At 42.2% G+C, this 19889-nt stretch overlaps 1 protein-coding gene across 1 annotated transcript; it reads left to right on the top strand.

Annotated features, from left to right (window-relative positions):
• The first annotated feature begins 688 nt into the window (after positions 1-688).
• Positions 689-19764, top strand: fxr2 (FMR1 autosomal homolog 2). Its single transcript, XM_074624583.1, has 17 exons — positions 689-1406; positions 5234-5286; positions 6854-6947; positions 8094-8165; positions 9985-10133; positions 10379-10472; positions 10753-10869; positions 10995-11165; positions 11265-11343; positions 12250-12407; positions 12854-12940; positions 15253-15472; positions 15566-15745; positions 15877-16065; positions 16232-16339; positions 16523-16611; positions 17200-19764. Exons 1-17 carry the CDS (start codon positions 1356-1358, stop codon positions 17308-17310), a joined length of 2022 nt encoding a protein of 673 aa, XP_074480684.1. The 5' UTR covers positions 689-1355; the 3' UTR covers positions 17311-19764.
• Positions 19765-19889: the final 125 nt, after the last annotated feature.

Genomic DNA, 19889 nt, shown 5'->3' with positions numbered 1-19889 from the left:
ATATATCAACAAAAACAGAGAATACTAGGAACTAAGGGCAAACAAAAAATGGAGGCAAGCAAATACAAAGAACATAAGTAGTTAAAGGAAAAAAATTAATTAAATAAAAATAAAATGAAATAAATAAAACACAGACAACACCCTAATATAATATTGTATAGTAACTTCACTGTAATGCTGTATCATGCCTCCTTTCTGATATATATCACTAAAAACAGACAATACTAGGAACTAAGGGCAAACAAAAATGGAGACAAGCAAATACAAAGAACAGAAGTAGTTAAAGGAAGAAAAAAAATAAAAAATAATAAATAAAATAAAATAAAATAATTTAAAAATTAAAAAATAAAACACAGACAACACCCTAATATAATATTGTATAGGAACTTCACTGAAATGCTGTTTACACAATGGCTGGTGGTCCTCACTCATCAATGAGTGGGCAAAATTAGATATGGGAGCCAGTCAATTTAAATAAAATTATAATTGACAGGGAGGACCACCAATGGAATGTGTTAGGATGCAGCTCCTTAGATTTGATTGGTCAGATTTACCGACCAGCCCTTTTTTGATGAACCAATCAGTGAACACTAAAGTTGATTGCTGAGGTCTTTAACCAATCAGAATGCTGGATTTCCAAGTGGGCGGGACTTTAGTCATGGAAGGGGTGGGGTGTTCGAGGTCATTCAGTCCCACTCTTGATTCACTCTATCGGCGTGTGTGTGTTTGTGGAGGACGGTGTAGTTTGGGGAGTAGGAGTCGTCGCGCCGGGCGGCAGTGCAGTGCATCTCTAAAAGAAAATCTAAAAAGCTTTTTTTTTTGTGGGGGAAAAGAAACGACACAAACTGAAGAAACGACCCCCCCAAGTGACGACTTTCTGTGTAATTATTTGACTGCGACACACCAACAAAACACAACGCAGACTGACGGTGACGGTTGGATCAAGGTGTTGATAGCTTAGCAACTAGCCTCCCAAAAGCTAATTCATCCATCCAGCTTAGCCGTTAATCAGACAAAAAACACCCGACAGAAGAGCTCCAGAACCAGCTAGCTTGCTGGAGACAGCGTCTGCGTTTAGGTTAGTTGCCACCCCATCTCCCCATTCACCTCCTGCCCTCTTCCTCCAACCACCCGACACACTGGACATCCACAAGCGGCCGGATAGCGGCGGCGGCGAAGGGCCGGAGCCCGGGCCGTTGCCGGGGAAACTGGGGGTGCTAACGTTACCGGACTCTCCGCCGCCGGGAGGAGTCGGCGTCGGAGTCGGAGTCGGAGTCGGAACGGCGGCTACAACAACAGAAAACAAGCTCAGCTGTAGTGGTGCGGAGCTACCACCACCACCGACGACGACGAGTATGGACGGGCTGGCCGTGGAAGTACGAGGCTCCAATGGGGCCTTCTACAAGGTAAAAACCTGTTTTTTAAGTCGTAGTTTCTTTATTTCTACACAGTTTAAAGTTCTCCTGAGCTCAGCCCCTAGCTAGCTATCCAGCTTAGGTCCAGTTCTGACAAACGGGGATGGTTTCCATTAAGGGTTGGCCATTGTAAGGGTGGGTAGCTTAGCTCCAGCTAGCTGTGTTAAGCTAGGCATCATCACCATGTATGGCCTATGTTTTGGTCGTTTTTAATACATTTAAATATAAATACAAGCCACAATATTGGATCCCAGCTTCCCATACATTTGACATGCCATACAGTACTTCTCATAGTCTTTAAATGTGCATTAAAAGCTCACATATTGTGTTTTACACCTTAAGCTACACAGGCACACTTGTCATCACCCATGTATGGCCTCTATATTTTGCTCCTTTTTTAATGCATGTCAATATAAATACAAGCTTTAGTATTGGAACCAGCTTCCCATACTATTGTACTTCTCATAGCATATTGCTTTTGTCTTTAAATGTGAGATGCACGCATTTAAAACCCAACTCAGACATAATACAAGTAGGAGGAGATGCATCAAAAGCTCACATATCTTGTTTTATGCCGTAACGTCCCAGCTTTACACTATTGAACCTCATGTGTATTGCACACTTGTCATTACCATGTATGGCCTATATTTTGTCGTTTTTTAATACATGTCAATATACATACAAGCCATAGTATTGGACACCAGCTTCTCATACTTTTGACATGCCATACTTCTCATTGCTTTGTCTTTAAATGTGGGATGCAAGCATTTAAAACCCAACTCAGACAGCTAGTATGATGAGATGCATTAAAAGCTCACATATTTTGTTTTTTATACCTTAAGCTACACTTAATGTGTATTGCTCTCTGACAAGGAAGAACTAGAGTCAGCTGTTAAGCTTGGCATCATCACCATGCATGGCCTATATTTAGTCGTTTTTTAATACATGTCAATATAAATAAAGGGCATAGTATTGGACACCAGCTTCTCATAGTCTTTAAATGTGGGATGCAAGCATCTAAAACCCAACTCAGACAGCTGTTATGTGCAATTCCTGCTTACAAGTATGATGAGATGCATTAAAAGCTCACATATTTTGTTTTATACCTTAAACTACACAGGCACACTTGTCATCACCATGTATGGCCTCTATATTTTTCTCCTTTTTAATGCATGTTAATATAAATACAAACCGTAGTATTGGACACCAGCTTCCCATACAGTTTGACATGCCATACAGCACTTTTAATAGCATATTGCTTCTGTCTTTAAATGTGGGATGCAAGCATTTAAAACCCAACTCAGACAGCTGTTAAGCTAGGCACACTTGTCATCACCCATGTATGGCCTCTATATTTTGGTCGTTTTTTAATACATGTCAATATAAATACAAGCCACAGTATTGGACACCAGCTTCCCATACTTTTGACATGCCATACAGTACTTCTCATAGCACATTGCTTTGTCTTTAAATGTGGGATGCAAGCATTTAAAAAACAACTCGGACAGCTGTTGTGCAGTTCCTGCTTATACAAGTATGATGAGATGCATTCAAAGCTCACATATTTGTTTTATACCCTACACTATTGAACCTCATGTGTATTGCTCTCTGACAAGGAAGAACTAGAGTCCCCGGTTTCTGTTTCAATTCTGCCTCATCTTTCTGAAGAAAGTGTAGTTAGTTTCACATCCATACGCATGACTTCTTTGTTGCTGCTGTGTCACAGCTTGTTTTTAAAACATCAGATGGCAACTCAAACGACTTCAAATTGAATTCTATACATTAATTTATTTAAAGACAGCTTACATACACGTTTTTATTAGACAGTCACACCGATTTGGGTCTTGGGATTTCATTGAATTTTAGGTAAAAAAACATGTAAGTCACTCCCTATTTTTTTTATTCCTCTCAGTTGAAACACGTTTATTTCTCCATGTGCTCTTCTTCTGCCTTTGGGTGTTCAGATGGTCAAGCGAGCACATGGTGGTTTAAGAGATGAGCCTATATATACTCTCCTCATGGTGCCTTCACCTGTCGTTCTGTTTTACAGGGTGACAGTTTGGCTCTGGCGTGAATGAACACTTCCCACTCCTCTATTACGTCCATTATCTCACCGTGCTCTCATTTTGCGGATGAGATGGACACTTAACTGTGTTTTGTGACATTCAAAATGTCCCATTCCAGTAGATATGTTGTCCTCGATGGGAGAGGGAGAGAGGGGCAAAAAATCTTTACTGCTTTATTTTCCCTGTTGTGATTGACACATGGGGTGAAATGATTTTGCACTTCATTCACGTTGGTGTCAGAGTGAGTCAGTTCTTCTTTCTAACTATGAATCAGGATCATATTTATGAACCTGCCATGGCAATGCAGCTCTTGTCAGCAAACTGGCACTTTGTCTTGTGTATAGTAGCAGCAATCACATACCAGGCAAGCTGATAAAAGCCTAATTAAGGATTCAAAACAGTTGTTTTATTATGTTATTTGGGAGTAATTTTCCACATTAGTTTTATTTATTTTTTGGCTGGATATCTTGCATCAATACAGAGCTCAGTTTTTGCACGTTTATTTATATTTTATCATAAGAAGACCAATCAAATTAGTATATCTAAATGGTGTCTTGTGTGGAAAAGATACAAATATCCCATCTAATCCTTTTTTCGTGAGAGAGGAATTTTGCAAACCTGCCTCCTCCGTCGGACAGGTCTTGCTCACCACATGGACCTGCATGTGGCTGCAGGCCTGGTGATGAAGGGGCGTCATTACGAAGCTGCCTGGGACCCCTCTCTGCCCCCACCTCTCCACCAGTTATGTCGTGTTAAGAAAGGGGGCTTGCCTGCCCTTTGACCTGGTAGTACTTAGTGGAAGCAATACTCAACCTGACATAACATGCACATGCAGCTGCCTCCTAATGTGACCTGTGGAAATTGGAGGATGTGCACTTTTTCGCTACTGTTGCCATTAGCTGCTCAAGAAGCTAGCCAGTTCTAGCGCCACTGGGATCCTGCATAATGAGAGGCAGATGCTAGCCGTTCATGTAGATACAGAGGCATGTTTTGACCATAAAGTAGGACCATCTCAGAACAGCAATAAGTGGGGATTAATAGTCAGAGCGGACTGCTACAAAGGTGTAAACGAGAGCGCGCTGAAACCCTAGCTAGCTCTTGCAATGCAAAGGCAGCACCTTCCCAGCAGGTGAATCCACTCCCCCAAGCATGCTTTCAAGAGTCTGCCTGACCTCTCTGTCCCATATACGGTAGTGTCACACTGAGAGACATGCCACACCCACCACTTTCCTCCCGTCTCGTCATTACTTGGCGGTGGGGGGGCTGTGGGTCAAAGTTTATGGCATGCTATGACAGATTTGTGGACGGCCATGATGGACATGTAACATGTTTAAGCGATCTTTCTCGTAGTAGTTGCCTCTGGGCTGTCGCATGATATGTCCATATAGGCATGTGCATACATGTGCCCTTGTAAAACTATAGTATTCCAACTTACACCCAAAGAGAAAGCATTTTAATTATGTTTGTGTGTGTGTGTGTGAGCGTGTGGGAGAAATGTCCATGCTGTCTGTGCTGTCAGGAGAAGTCAGTGTTCGTCGTCACTTTATCCAGCACTGAATTCACAGCCAGAGAATTGTGTCAGTGTTCTGATGTCTCGGCTTCCAAAAAGCCCTAGATGCTCTTTTTCAGCAACAGTCACAGTTGCTGTTTACATGCAGAATCAAAACGCTCACAGCCCCACCCCTCATCTCAATGCTGTCTGGCTTGTGCGATCATGGGAATAAAAATTCTGTCTCTCTGCTTTTCTTTTAGGGTTACATCAAAGATGTCCACGAAGACTCGCTCACAATTGTTTTTGAAAACAAGTAAGTTTCCTCTTAACCTCTCCTGTATGTCTACATTATTATAAATAGTCCGTACATTGGGGGAAATGGAGCTTGAACTGTAGTAATTGAGAGTTACGACGACTACTCGTGGCTGGTGCTTTACCCACGCGCTCAAAACTGTCCTCTTCAGCACCTGTGCTCGGCATGCAGCTGTCCATACACGTCTCTAACAGTTTTTTTACCTCCTGCTCTGATCCCCCCCTGCCCTTGCCGTCCTGATAGCATGCACTCCTAGCCCCACCTACTGTCTCTTTCCACTATCCACCCATCCCCCTGGTCCCTCTTTATCTCAGAGTTGAACAGGGTGCCCCTAAAAATAGTGGCCCACGGTATGCAGTGTGGGAGGGGGTGGCAGTATGGTGGCTTGTGTCGTTTTTGGGATGGTGCCTAACCCCCCTTCTCCTTTTACTTTCTCTGAGCACATGGAGTTGTTGGAATAGCTGGTTACATGAGATAGTGAATGCCTTTTTTGGTCTTAAACGATAGTAATAAGGCTCTTAATGAAAATTATTTTTATATTTGAGATTCATTTGAGATTTGAGTTTTTTAAGATATCAATTAGTGCTGTCAATCGATTAAAATATTTAATAGCACGATGGTCCATAGTTACTTGCGATAATCAATATTTTGTATCTGTCCAAAATGTACCTTAAAGGGAGATTTGTCAAGTATTTAATACTCTTATCAGCATGGGAGTGGGCAAACATGCTTGCTTTATGCAAATGTATGTATATATTTATTATTAGAAAATCAATTAACAACACAAAACGATGACAAATACTGTCTAGAAACCCTCACAGGAGCATTTAGCATAAAAATATATGCTCGGGCAACAACAGCTGTCAGTGTGTCAGTGTGCTGACTTGACTATGACTTGCCCCAAACTGCATGTGTTTATCATAAAGTGGGCTTGTCTGTAAAGGGGAGACTCGTGGGTACCCATAGAACCCATTTTCATTCACATATCTTGAGGTCAGAGGTCAAGGGACCCCTTTTGAAAATGGCCATGCCAGTGTTTCCTCTCCAAAATGTAATGTAAGTTTGGAGCGTTATTTAACTAGTATGACCTGGTTAGTACCAATGGATTCTTTAGGTTTTCTAGCTTCATATGATGCCAGTATCTTCACTCTAGCTTTAAAGCTCGCTACAACCTAAAAATCACAAGTTACATTCACGTGTTAAAGAAGTGGCGTTAAAACAAATTTGCGAAATATGCTATTATCGACAGCCATAATATCAATACTACATGGGCCGATCATTTACTGAACTTTAAGGCACTCTTGTGCAATGTAAAAAGGACATCATACAATGAACATAGTCATTCAACTCACTCATTAAACGGAACAACCCTATTTTAGTTTTTATTATGTCTGTTAATGTGTTGCACCGCGGTGAGTGATGTCATTCCCAATATGACATGAGGGCAAAAAGAGCTTGAGCTAGACTGCTTGAGCTACAGCATGTAACAGTATTCCATTTTGTTACCTGTGGTTTGTTCATAAGCTGACAGCTGATTTTGTTTTGTCTCTGTGTCGTCTTGCCACAGCTGGCAGCCAGAGAGACAGTTGCCCTTCAGCGACGTGCGGTTGCCTTCTCCAGCCGAATACAACAAGGATATTGGTGAAGGAGAGGAGGTGGAGGTAAGGCCTGCCACTTTGCGTCTCTCTGACTCAGCTCATCCACCTGAGTTTTCACTAACCTCATGCAACCTTTGCACTATTGACTTTTGACTGACATTTCCAGGACATCCATATGGCTAAATTATGAACAATCAAATCTATTATTATGTCCCTTCACGTATTTGTCTGACTGTAAAACATCTTCTGGCACATGTCTGCTTAAAATCTGTTTAAATCTGGATTTGTATATTTTTGGTGCTTTTGGGGCAGCAGATTAGAGTATGATAAATTATGATTGTATGCATACTGAACTAAGGATACGCTGATCGGACTTTTTCAATCCCGATAGCGATACCTGGGCTTCGGGTATCGTCCGATACTGACTACCGATCCGATATCGGTGTTTAATTAATACTCTGTATGCCTCACTGTGTGGAAGTGACTGGGATCATTCTATTATGTATAAGGCCACATCAGGCTTGACTTAAACATTGCTTTTCTAACTTTGTAAAACAAAATGTAACCAATAAATACATAGATATATATATATTTATTTTATTGTTCTTTATTGTTAAAATAATAAATCGTACACCAGAATCCTAGTAAAAAAACTTCAAAATGAACAGGAATTACAATTCGAGTCTAAACCTTTTTAATGCAACAACAAATTAGTTCAAACTTAAACAGGAATTAAAATTCCATTATATAATGTATACACTGTAAATATAAAATCTAATTTAATAGATCGGCCCCATTGTCACCGATATCCGATCCAGCTATTTGAGTCAGTATCGGCCAGATATCTGACCCGGTATCGGTGCATCCCTATATTGAACATATAAATGTTATCATCTGGTGTGAAAGCTAAAGAATGTATTACTTGCATTTTGTACAATCAGTCAAAAATTGTAACCATAAACGCACTTGAGTCTTTGATTTACAACATCTCATATTGTCTTTACAATATCCAACAAGTTTACCTCACATATTTAGCATTTTCTCCACAGCACACAACACTAGTTGGTTGTACAGTATGCATCCGGTCTGCTTTTGCAGCCATGGCCTCGTTCACTATGTTGCTTTCTGCTACAAACAGTTTGAAGCACAGTTAATGGGTGTAATAGTTGTATTTTTTGTTTGTCTCATTCACTATGTATCTCCTTGCAGGTTTACTCTAGGGCCAACGAACAGGAGCCATGTGGCTGGTGGCTGGCCCGGGTCAGAATGATGAAGGGCGAGGTAAGATGTCCCAAGAACCAAGGAACCATATCTTATAAAGATAATTAAAAGGGGTAAATGATGGAAAACAAGACTCGGTCAAAACCGAGTACATGGCTGGAGCGTGTACCGTCAGTCTGTGAATTTGAGGCTAAATTGTTACAAAAATAGTCAGTGGTCATGTCTATAATGTTAAATCCAGCAGTACATGTCCACCAGGTCTGGCGAGGACACTAGGTGACACGCTGCTCCACTCAACTGGCCGTTCAAGCGGTGACGCTCCCTAGCGTTGACTGTCCCTGATTAGTCCCTGGTTTTCTGCTCGCTGTTTCAAACAGTAAAACAACACGGCGGCCTGCTCGTAAACTTTCTGCTATTCCGTCTAAACAATCCACCAAAATCTACTTCTGAAAACATTTTAAGCAAGAAACAGGCTTTGCCACTGCTGAAACTGGTTTCATTTTAGAACTAGATCGCATAGTTTGACAGCTTGGTCCAAGTTGGACGGGCTCATTTGCATAAAGGACTGTCCCCGCCCTTTCATTTTGAAAGAGCGACGGCCAATGAGGAAACTCCAACACTTGGCCGACCAATCTTTTGCATTTGTAGTGCTAGCACTCTGCGGGTCCAGCCAAAAAACTGAAACTATATTTACAAATGTCACTAAAGCAGAAGAGAAAAAAAAACTGAGCATATCCTCTCTACTTTGGAGACATGTAATTTGTCTTCATGTTGTATTCAAATCCTTTTTCCACCGCTGCATGTCTCCATTAATACTGTAGTCACACATCGTGATGCTGTTTTGTTGTCTTGTCTTAAACCACAGCAGAGCAGTTGTTTTTTTTAATCCGCCTAATCTTCACAGTGAAACTTGACTGCGGTGGAAACACTAAGGCGCTAGAGGAACTGTTCGTTCCTGAGTTTTTGTTCCTGGGGCTTAAAAAATTCCTGGAGCTGTTTAGTAGAAGAAAAAAAAAAAATAATATCGTCAGTGATAAGATCTAGCTAGACTTAGCCTCCTCTATATCTCAGTATTTAATCATTAGTAATAGAGGCTAAGCAGCTATTATCTTTCACTTTGCCATCAGTGTTTTGTCCTATTGCCAGTAACTGTTATTGAGTCCTGAGTACTGCTGTATGTAGAGTGAATACAGGCCTGTAGTAACTGCTGGGTAATGAGCTCAAAGAGCCAGTATGTCCTGATGCGGTTTGACACTGTACCTTCAAATTATATTTCCCATACACCCTGTGCTTTTACTTCACACCGACTTCTTGTGACAAAATGGATTTGCTCCAAGCTCTTATTTTGACGTTTTTTTTTTTTTTTTTTAAGTTTCTAATAACCAAGAACCAGAAGCGGCTCTTATGTCACCCCCAGCACGAGCCGCAGGTTGAATAGTGGGTCAGTGGGATATGGAAAGGACAGCGTTGTAGAGCTACTGTGCCTGGGGGAGCTGCTGCTGGTGTAACGCTGTTATTTGGAGTGGTCTGATAAGAGCCTGCAGGAATGTCTAGCATTGACTGATGGCTTTAATTCTGTCCTTTTGAGCATGGAGTGTGCAATGTTCATGTCGCTGCCTCACTCGCTCTCTGGGTTCCGCTTTTTCCTTTCTCTACATCTTTTCTCTGCATCGCACTTCTTTGTTTCTTCTTATGTTTTCTCAAAAACAAGAAACTGGGAAAGGCGAAGCTTCATTAAAAAGATGAAAGGAGCAATAGAATTAATGTATTTTTGAGAGCGGACATCAATGATTTTGTTTTATTTGAGAGCTGATTCAGTATTTTTACATTTCTGGCTCCATTATTAAAAATCTTTCTCTTTTGTGTTCTCTGTTTTCAGTTCTATGTGATCGAATACGCAGCGTGCGACGCCACATACAACGAGATTGTCACAGCAGACCGCATCAGGCCCCTCAACCCCAACAGCCCTTCCTCTCGAAACTCCTTCCACAAGGTCCTCATCCCCGTCCCAGAAGACCTGCGGGACATGTGAGTGTCTTTTTAAACTGTGAAATTTACATCCTGAAGACTGATTGATTTGAATTAACTTCAGCATTGCACCAAGTGAGAAATTGCAGTAAAAAAAAAAAAAAGTAAATGATGAATTGAGATTCTTTGAATGTTAAGTTTTTACATCACATTAAGTTGTCTCGGTGAGCAGTGCTGTTCATGATATGCTGCTGCCAAATGAATAACAAGGCTGACTCTCCTGTGGATTGTTTTCTTATCGACAGCTGTGAAAATGAAATCATTCACAAAGAGTTCAGGAAAGCTATCGGAGCCAACTGCATCTGCTACAGTCCTCAAACGCACGAGCTCAGTGTGCTGGTCAGTACTCGGAATACACACTTCAGCTGTGTCTCACTTCATGAACAAGTGAATGGCCTTGTTGCACACCCATATAGGAGTAAATAATACAAAGGCGCTGGAGTAACTCTCACATAAAAACATCTTATCTTTTTATGGGTATTCTTACTGTTATGCCACATATCTTGCTTCCTCTTCCTGCCTCTCTTGTTGTCATTTTTGACAACTTTCTCAGTGCTTATTAAAGACACAAACACTGATTAATAAATTGTAACTTTATCCCTTTTTTTGTAATCTTCAGACTACGAATGAAACCACAGTAAAGCGTGCAACTCTTCTGAGCGACATGCATTTCCGCAGCATCCGTACCAAGCTCATGCTAATGTCCCGCAACGAAGAAGCCACCAAACATTTGGAGGTAAACACACTCTTTTTACACATGCACACTTCGTTTGAAAAAAAAAAAAATTGGAAGCCCTAGCCCAACATTTTAGCTTAGTTTACACATTTTCACACAAACCACCTGTGTGTCTCTCCTCCCAGACAAGTAAGCAGTTAGCGTCAGCATACCAGGAGGAGGTGAAGGTCAGGGAGGACCTGATGGGCCTAGCCATCGGCTCCCACGGTGCCAACATCCAGCAGGCAAGGAAGGTGGCTGGTGTCACAGCTATCGAGTTGGAGGAGGAAAGCTGCACATTCAGAATCTACGGAGAGGTACGCTGCTGAATGTGCTTGTGGGCCATTGCATGTCAGTTCTTGTCCCAATATATGAATAGATATAATGTAGTGTCTAATGTTTGTGTTGTGTTACAGACCCCAGAGGCGGTAAAGAAGGCTAGAGAATTTCTAGAATTCAAAGAAGACTACTTTCAGGTACCCAGGAACCTCGTAGGTGAGTGAGCTACATTCCTGAGGGAGCTCATTTTGTCCCACTTCTAGGGCTGTCAAAGTTGACGCAATAAAAACGCATTAGCGAAAAATTGGTTTTAACGCCACTAATTTCTTTAACGCATTAACGCAAAATTGCGATTTTTAATTAATCTCTTAAAAATCTGACGGGCCGCCGTCGGGGCCGGCCCCTATTCGATTTTTCGGAGATTGTAGCAGGCTACTGGCATCATATGAAACTAGAAAACCTAATGAATCCATTGGTACCAACCATGTCATACTAGCTTGTCGTGAAGGAGGCTAAATACCGCTCCAAACTGGTGAGGAATAACTGTCATGGCCATTTTCAAAGGGGTCCCTTGACCTCTGACCTCAAGATATGTGAATGAAAATGGGTTCTATGGGTACCCACGAGTCTCCCCTTTACAGACATGCCCACTTTATGATAATCACATGCAGTTTGGGGCAAGTCATAGTCAAGTCAGCACACTGACACACTGACAGCTGTTGTTGCCTGTTGGGCTGCAGTTTGCCATGTTATTATTTGAGCATATTTGTTATGCTAATTGCAGTACCTGTGAGGGTTTCTGGACAATATCTGTCATTGTTTTGTGTTAATTGATTTCCAATAATAATTATATACATATATTTGCATAAAGCAGAATATTTGTCCACTCCCATGTTGATAAGAGGATTAAATACTTGACAAATCTCCCTTTTAAGGTGCATTTTGAACAGATAAAAAATGTGCGATTAACTATGGACAATCATGCGATTAATTGTGATTTAAATATTTGTATTGATTGACAGCCCTACTATACCCACGTTGCATACTCCTCATCACTACACTTATACACTCTTATTTACTACATTCTTTTTAAACCCCTTTCCTTCTTTCTCTGTTGCGCAGGCAAAGTCATCGGCAAGAACGGCAAAGTCATTCAGGAGATTGTGGACAAGTCGGGCGTGGTCCGTGTCAGGATTGAGGGAGACAACGACAAAAAGCTTCCCCGGGAGGAGGGAGCCAGGCAGGCGGCAAGCAGGGACGACACTGCCAGCGGCAAAGAGGTGAATGGGCCGTGCGGCTTGCCTCCCAGTCCCCCTATAACCCTACCCCCCTTTGCTCTCCAAAAAGCAAAGCTTATTAACTGCAGCAGAGTGTAGAAGTCCCATGTGCTGTCTGCTTTGACACTGTTCCATTCTGCTGCTTTGTCTCTCTTGTTTTGTCACTGGCACTTATGTTTTCATTGCTTTCAATGCACACAGCCCACTTCACAGCATATGTCAGTTATGTTGGCTGTGTGTGGGCACGGAGCTGTCTGTTGTCTCTGATGGATTGATATGTTTCTGTTGCTTCATGTGATTTATGAGTATACTAATCGTTCCAGAAATGGTTTGTATGATTTCACCACTTAAAATGTTATTTATCTCCCCTATAATGGTATTTAATGTGATGATTATCTTTTTTTTTTTTTTTTAAAAAGACACTCAACTCTTCTTCTGTGTTTTATCAGGGCTTGGTTCCCTTCGTGTTTGTGGGAACTAAAGAGAACATCAGCAATGCTCAGGCTCTGTTGGAGTACCATGTGTCCTACCTCCAGGTCAGTTAATCCTCCATGTTCACCAGTAGATGGCAGCACTAGCCTTTTCTCTGTTCCTGTCACTCAGAAAACTTAAGACCTGTATGTTTACAGCATTGCTATTTTCTGTACATTGCAGACTTTGATTTCCATAAATGTGTTTCTGCTCAGAGTATCTGGACGCTTAGTCTAGTCGAGGAATCCTATTTCTTAGAAGCACATGTCCTTTCTATGACATGTAGAGTTAGGACAGGGTGCTTGTTGGAAGATGTGGGCGTATGTGCAGGGTCCTTTCATATTGGCCACTCACCTGTTTCCCCTCCTGTCGAGCTCCACATGAGGAAAGCTGCTGAGCGCTCCTCGTTTTGTACTTACCTCATGTGCTTTTATAAATAGCCCCTCTCTGGGATGGGGTGAAGGGTACACATGAGTTTAGATTACCAACTATCTGGACCCTCAGCTTCCAAAAATAACACCAGACAACCCCCCCCTCCTGCCCGGCCTCACTTCCTTCACGCCCCCCCCTTTGAGGTTCAGCTGTCGTTGGTGGAGGCAGCTGTCACACTGTGAAGTGAGACCCCACTCCTCCTCCGAATCAACCACCACTAAACCCCCATAGAAACTGCTGTCATTGCACTGCTGCCATTAGACGCCAATGCTTCTCCAAAACACTATTGGTTTTTAATTATCCTCTTAAAATCCGACTGACTCGGCTGCTATTTTAAAACTAGAGTGAAGGTACTGGTATCATATGAAACTAAAATACCTGAGGAATCCATTGATATGAACCACGTCATATTGCTAAATAAAGCCCCAAATGTACGCTTAATTTTGGCAAGGGAAAATGTCATGGCATTTTCAAAGGGGTCCCTTGACCTCTGACATCAAGATATGTGAATGAAAATGGGTTCTATGGGTACCCACGAGTCTCCCCTTTACAGACATGCCCACTTTATGATAATCAATATTATAAATGTCTTATTTTTGCCTATTCTAATATTTCTAGTGTCTTTTTACTATGACAGTGTTCCTAAAATTCTATTTTAGAAATCGCAATACATCGTCTTGCTTACAGTATCACAGTATATTGAATCCTTACCCCTGTGTCATGATATGTATCGTATCGCCAGATTCTTGCCAATACACAGCCCAATTCATCATTATTAGTTTCTCTTGATAGCTTTTCCCATTTTTAGGTTTCCTGAGACAAATTGTAGCAACCAAATGGGCTAATCCGTCTAATCAATTTGGGGTTTTGTGAATCATAGGGGCTGAGAACATCTGAGCCAGCAAACACACAGAAGCGCTTTCAGCTACACAATGTGGTATTCATTTTGTCTCTGTCCAGAGAGATTAAAAAGTGAGGGGGGAATTTGTGTCAAATGTTTCAGGATTTTGGGGAGTTGAATGTGCCCTCAGTCTTATCTGGTTGGAACACTGAACTTTTACGCATTACTGCCACACAGTGGTCGAGTGAAACACTCAATAAGAAGCACACCACCAGCCCAGGCCCACAGCAGATGTTTTTAAGACCATGGCTTGATCCCAGTTGTGTGTGTGGTATTTTATAGGCAGAACAAAGATGCAGGCGATCACAGTCAACCACATTAAAAGTCAGCAACAAAATCTGTTATTGCTGCGAGTAGAAATCACTGTAATTCTGCAGTAGACTTTTTGTAGATTTAATAATAATTCTGGCAACCATGATAATCTAAAATCATGTTTTTTTCATCCTTGTTTGATTGATTGATTTTGTCCAAACACATTATTATTTTTTAACTTTTATTTATTTTTTGTATTACTTTTTATTTATTCATATAGTATAACTAAAACAGGACAAAGAACATGCCATATCGTAAGCATCATATATAGATCTTATACCAGTATTTTTAAATGAGGGAAAAAAATATAATAATAAGTAAATAAGTAAATAAAAGAAATTATTCATTAAAATAATAATAATAAATCATAATAAAGGAAAATAAATTATATTTTAATAATCACCTGATTTAAATAGCAGCATGCATCCTTTGTAGTTAAACCTGGTAATCCCTGTTGGTCACCATGTCATTCTAAGTTGCTTAATATTGGGGAAGATGCAATATATCCTCCATAGTTTGGTGCCATTAATGACTCACTTTGATGACTATTTTTTAAGGCGGTAGGTACTTTTTAGTTTACTTAGTTTTTACATATATTCTTCTACAACCATTATTTCCCAACCATTTGTGTTTGATAACAGGCGGATGTCAAGGTGTACAGTAGAATAGTTTTGTAGAAACATTTCACTAAACCATGTGCCCTACAACTGTCTCATGGTCCCTGTCCTGTAGGAGGTGGAGCAGCTGCGCCTAGAGCGTCTCCAGATTGACGAGCAGCTCCGTCAGATCGGGGTCGGGTACCGCGCACCTCCCAGTCGAACTGGAGGCCCTGGTGTTGAACGGGAGAAAGGCTACACGACAGACGAGAGCAGCAACTCACTCCACACCTCTCGCACGTATGGAGGCCGCGGCCGAGGACGCAGAGCCTCCAACAGCCAGTACTCTGGATATGGTGAGAACGAGTTTGAAAGTGAATAGAAGACACTTTTGTCATTTAAAAAGTCTTACGCTTATGTTTGCTTTTACTTGTCTCTGCTTGATCCAGGCACAAACTCTGAACAGTCCAATGCTTCTGAGTCGGAGGAAGTAGGCGAGCGAGAGCAGCGGCCCCGTGGCTTAGGCGGCGATGAGAGAGGCTCCCGACGGGGTGGCAGGGGCCGAGGCACTAACTCAGGACGAGGCCGTGGAGGACCGGGGTCCAAGCCCTCCAACTCCATCAGCTCAGGTAGTTAAAGCCCACGTTCAGGTTACCAACAAACAAGGGCCGTCCCTTTCAACCTTTAGTCCACTGAGGAAGGAGATTTAATATGATCTTACAATTAAAGTCTCAATATTAATTTTCTGTGGCATGTCCAGTGCTGAGGGACCCAGACAGTAACCCATACTCCCTGCTGGAGGGTGAGGGAGAGCTGGCCGACGCCGACATCAATGATGGCGGAGACCGCCGCAGACGCTCCCGACGCCGCCGCAACGACCAGGAGCCCAGCGTGATGGACGCTGCTGGAGAGTCGGACAGCCAGGCCGGCCACAGTGAGAACGGACTGGGTGAGGAGAACTTTAGTGTTGTGTTCTCATCTCTGTTGCATAATAATTTAGTGAAAACAGAAATGTTTAGTAGGAATGCACCGGCCACCAGCACAGTGTCAAATAAACAGAAGCAGAAATTCTGAACTGCGATAGTAACCCAGATTTTTTCTCATTCGACTGTCAGATGAAGAAGCACGACCCCAGCGCCGCAACCGAAGCCGCCGCCGTCGTAACCGTGGCAACCGCCCAGAGGGAGGTTCAGCCAGCCGTGACAGACAGCCAGCTGAAAGTGGTGAGTCACCATGTTTTACTAGTTAACAGTTTACTCTACAGAACGAACAGGATATAATCGTCATTGATCATTTGCTTTGAAGCTGCTCTCTATTGGACCAGGGTATTTTTTAATCTATATATGTACTGTATGTACAATGTAGCTCTCAGCAAGAGTTGTAGCTGACAGATTTAATGTTTCCAGTGACTGTTGCTGACTACATATCCCGTGCTGAGTCCCAGAGCAGACAGAACCTGCCCCAGAAGGAAAACCACGCTGGCCCCGAACCCAAGGTACTCGCCAAAATATAGCATAAGTTCAGAGCGTTATTTAGCCTCCTTCACAACAAGCTAGTGTGACATGTTTAGTACCAATGGATTCCTTAGGTTTTTTCTAGTTTCATATGATACCACTATCTTCAGTCTAGCTTTAAAACACTAGGCATTAGCTTTGACAGCCCTATTCCAAACGTAAAAAAAACATTTTTACGATAGTTTTGAAGTGAATGACGATGAGCTATAATATTTAATAGCGTCAGTAGTGGATATAAAATAACACAAAAAAGATACATGAGATGCTATTACATATTCAGTGGTGAAAACCATAATGCTTTGTAAAATAATGAAAATAATTATTAAAAATTATAAAAATATTATTGTAATTTGAATCCTATGTTATACAACTGTAGAATGGCACATGTTGGCACTCAAATGTGTGGAAGTGTGCTCTTGAGTGTGAATAGATTGAAGTGGGATTTAAGAAGAAATTTCTAATTTAAAAACGGTTGGTGAATGAGGCCCATTGATCTCATCCTTAGTTGTATTGATATAAATCACATTGTTGGTCCATTCTCACCTTTTCCCACCCTTTTGTCCCCGCAGGAGAACGGGACCAGCGCCACGAAGGATGAGCGAGCACCCTCCAAGGGTTCCCCCAGCAAAGGCATGACCTCGGCCAGCGAGACCCTGACCTTGGTCAACGGGGTGTCGTAAAGAGACGGCCGTGCCCCTCGCGAACCCAAGTCTAGAGCAAGACTCCATGGCAAACTCTGTCCCTGCTTGCATTAACTTAAACCTTAAACAGATGAGTGAAAAGTACCTGACAAAATACCTGAATTCATACTATGAGAGTGAAAAAGTACAAAAAAACGACAAACGCATCTACTTAAAAACACACGTTAACGGTGTATGCTATCCTATCTATCAGTACTTAGTGCTTATTTAAAAAAAAACAACTAGCTTGCCAAAAAAGAGCTGGTGGAAATGACTTGATTTTTAAAAATACTGAAATACGAGAAACAGGACGAGACTTTTTTTGTTTGTTTTTGAAACGGTTGTCTTTATTTGTGTCTTTTTTTTTTGTTATGTTAATTTTGTTCATTGTTTATCACTGGTTTGGACTCGGCGGTCGCTCTCTCAACCAAACAGACGCGTCTCTTAACAGCGTAAAAGTACCGACTAGAGAGATGTAAGCTGTAGGGAGTGGCGTACAAGCAGACAGTCCAATAGCTTATGTGACGCGATGTTCGCACACTGAACCCGGGAGTGGAGACAGACAGACAGACAGACAGACAGATTGGAATATTGATAGACATTGTGCCTTGAATTTGAAAAAAGAAAAAAAAAAGAATAAAAAAAAGTTTTTTCCATTAAGTTTGTTTTTGTTTCCCAAGAGGAAGAAAAGAGGAAGAGGCGTTCTTCCAGGTTTTTTTGAGGGGTTCCAAGAAGAGAACAGACCTGTGAGGGAGTGATGAGCAAAATGAGTGAACACAGAAACGGAGGGAGTGGCTGGCCAACGCGAGGGAAAACAAGTCCGGTGCCAAACACAAAATTCAAGGCGCTAGTCCTCATTCCGAGTCGAATGGACAGCGTAGGGGGTCAGTGCGTGCGTGTACGTACACGTGTGTGTTTGTGTGTGCACAGTTGAGATATTTGGCAACCACAAAACTAAACTGGGAGGGGTGAGGTAACGTAACGCAGCCCTGGGCGGGTCGCACGGTGAGGCGTCTCTATTTATCAACAGGCCTGAGGGGGGTCTTCCTCTTACCTATTAGAGGTCTTTTGAGGGTCCAGGGTGGCCTGGTAAACAGGACAGGCTGAGACCAGACAGACAGCAGACTTGAACTATAGATTTAGACTTAAAGAGAACTATACCGTGCCTCTTTCTCTGTGTCGGAGGGGGCGGCGGTGCTAGCTTCCAGTCACACTAGTGTCTTGATAAACCACTGCAGCGCACAGCTTCCGGATGCACACGATGGGCGACCACCTTTCTGGGACAGGTGCTGCTAAGTGGGGGAGGGCCCTGGACACTGCAGACTGTGGGGATTGGGACAGCTTCAAATGACATGAGAGCCACATGACACACAGCCCCCCACAGGATACATACAACATACACACCAGGTGCGCGTAAGGTCGCCCCGCATGGCGCGAAGTAGAGGAAACAAAATAAAGCGAGGTGTCTGTCTTGTACCTGGCGGTTTGGGTCGGCAAATGGAGTACGAGAGGGACTCGAAAAAACCCTCAGTGGCTCTCTGCTCATGTTGTTACTGTTGTCTTGGTTACCGCTCTCACGTTTTTTTTGTTGCTATTTCCACATCTTTAGAAAATATGAAATAAAAAATTGAAGTGAAATCAACCTCTTCTCTGGAGACGAACTTTGATTTCTCTGTCTTGTGAGTTCTATTTTTCTAACTTGCATGGCGTTTAGTTAACGAGTAGTAGGTGGTGCCTGTCCCGTGCATGAGGAAAGGGTGTTATTAATCTGACTTACAAAGCCATTGTTTCATTCACTAGAATTGCTGCTAATGTACACATTGAATGTCCAACTAACGTAGAAACTCTGCCTGGAACAGAGAGGGAAACTATTTGTGACTTCAGAAACATTTAACCCCCCCCCACCTCCTCACCCTCGCTCATCTGCCCAAGTTTCTATCGGTGGATACGAGCCAGGAAGGGACCCATTCCTTCGCTCACAAGTTTTCAGAGTCTCACAAAAGTATTAAATTACAAAGGGCAACATTGTGCATGACAAGCAAGCGTCCACATGACCAAAGGTTTTGAGAGACAGATGAATGGGAGTGTGGTTGAGCTGACCCAGATGCTGCTGTCATACATTTCTGCTCACCTGTATGTTGTGTTTTTATTAAAGGATGAACGAGCACTTGAGTATTTGTACTTTGGTTCAGTTTGCATGAGTGCGAGTGGAGGTTTGTGTTTACCTTTATACCTCATTGTGTGAGTACTGTATATCCTCATGTATCTGTACCCCCCCTACCGTCCTGTTGAAAGACTGCTGGCTGCTCTGTGTGAGTGTGTGTGTGTTGGTGTGTGTGTGTGTGTGTGTGTGGATGCTGGTTGTACAGTCGACTCCTTACTCTGTCAGATTTTGTCTCTGGTTTTCTCACTCATGTTCTGATGGCAATAAAGGACTTTTCATTGTTTGGTATACATCTCTTCTGAACGGTTCGTTCTTTTTAATATAGGCCCGTACTCTGACGCAGAAATTAATAAAATTAAGGGACTCGCTAATAAATATTATACTGGAGTCATTTAACTAGTCACTAGTGTTAAAT

The sequence above is a fragment of the Sebastes fasciatus genome, chromosome 22 (genome assembly GCF_043250625.1).
Source record: "Sebastes fasciatus isolate fSebFas1 chromosome 22, fSebFas1.pri, whole genome shotgun sequence".
Lineage (NCBI taxonomy): Eukaryota > Metazoa > Chordata > Actinopteri > Perciformes > Sebastidae > Sebastes > Sebastes fasciatus.
Note: the sequence above shows the minus strand (reverse complement) of the source record. Positions and strands in the feature narration are given on the sequence as shown.

What these genes read in the sequence shown, in the direction of transcription:
- fxr2 (XM_074624583.1), top strand. Translation starts at nt 1,356, where the DNA reads ATGGACGGGCTGGCCGTGGAAGTACGAGGCTCCAATGGGGCCTTCTAC. An exon ending in ACAATTGTTTTTGAAAACAA is followed by an intron (nt 5,287 to 6,853) that starts GTAAGTTTCCTC and finishes GTCTTGCCACAG; the next exon opens with CTGGCAGCCAGAGAGACAGT. An exon ending in ACACTGCCAGCGGCAAAGAG is followed by an intron (nt 12,408 to 12,853) that starts GTGAATGGGCCG and finishes GTGTTTTATCAG; the next exon opens with GGCTTGGTTCCCTTCGTGTT.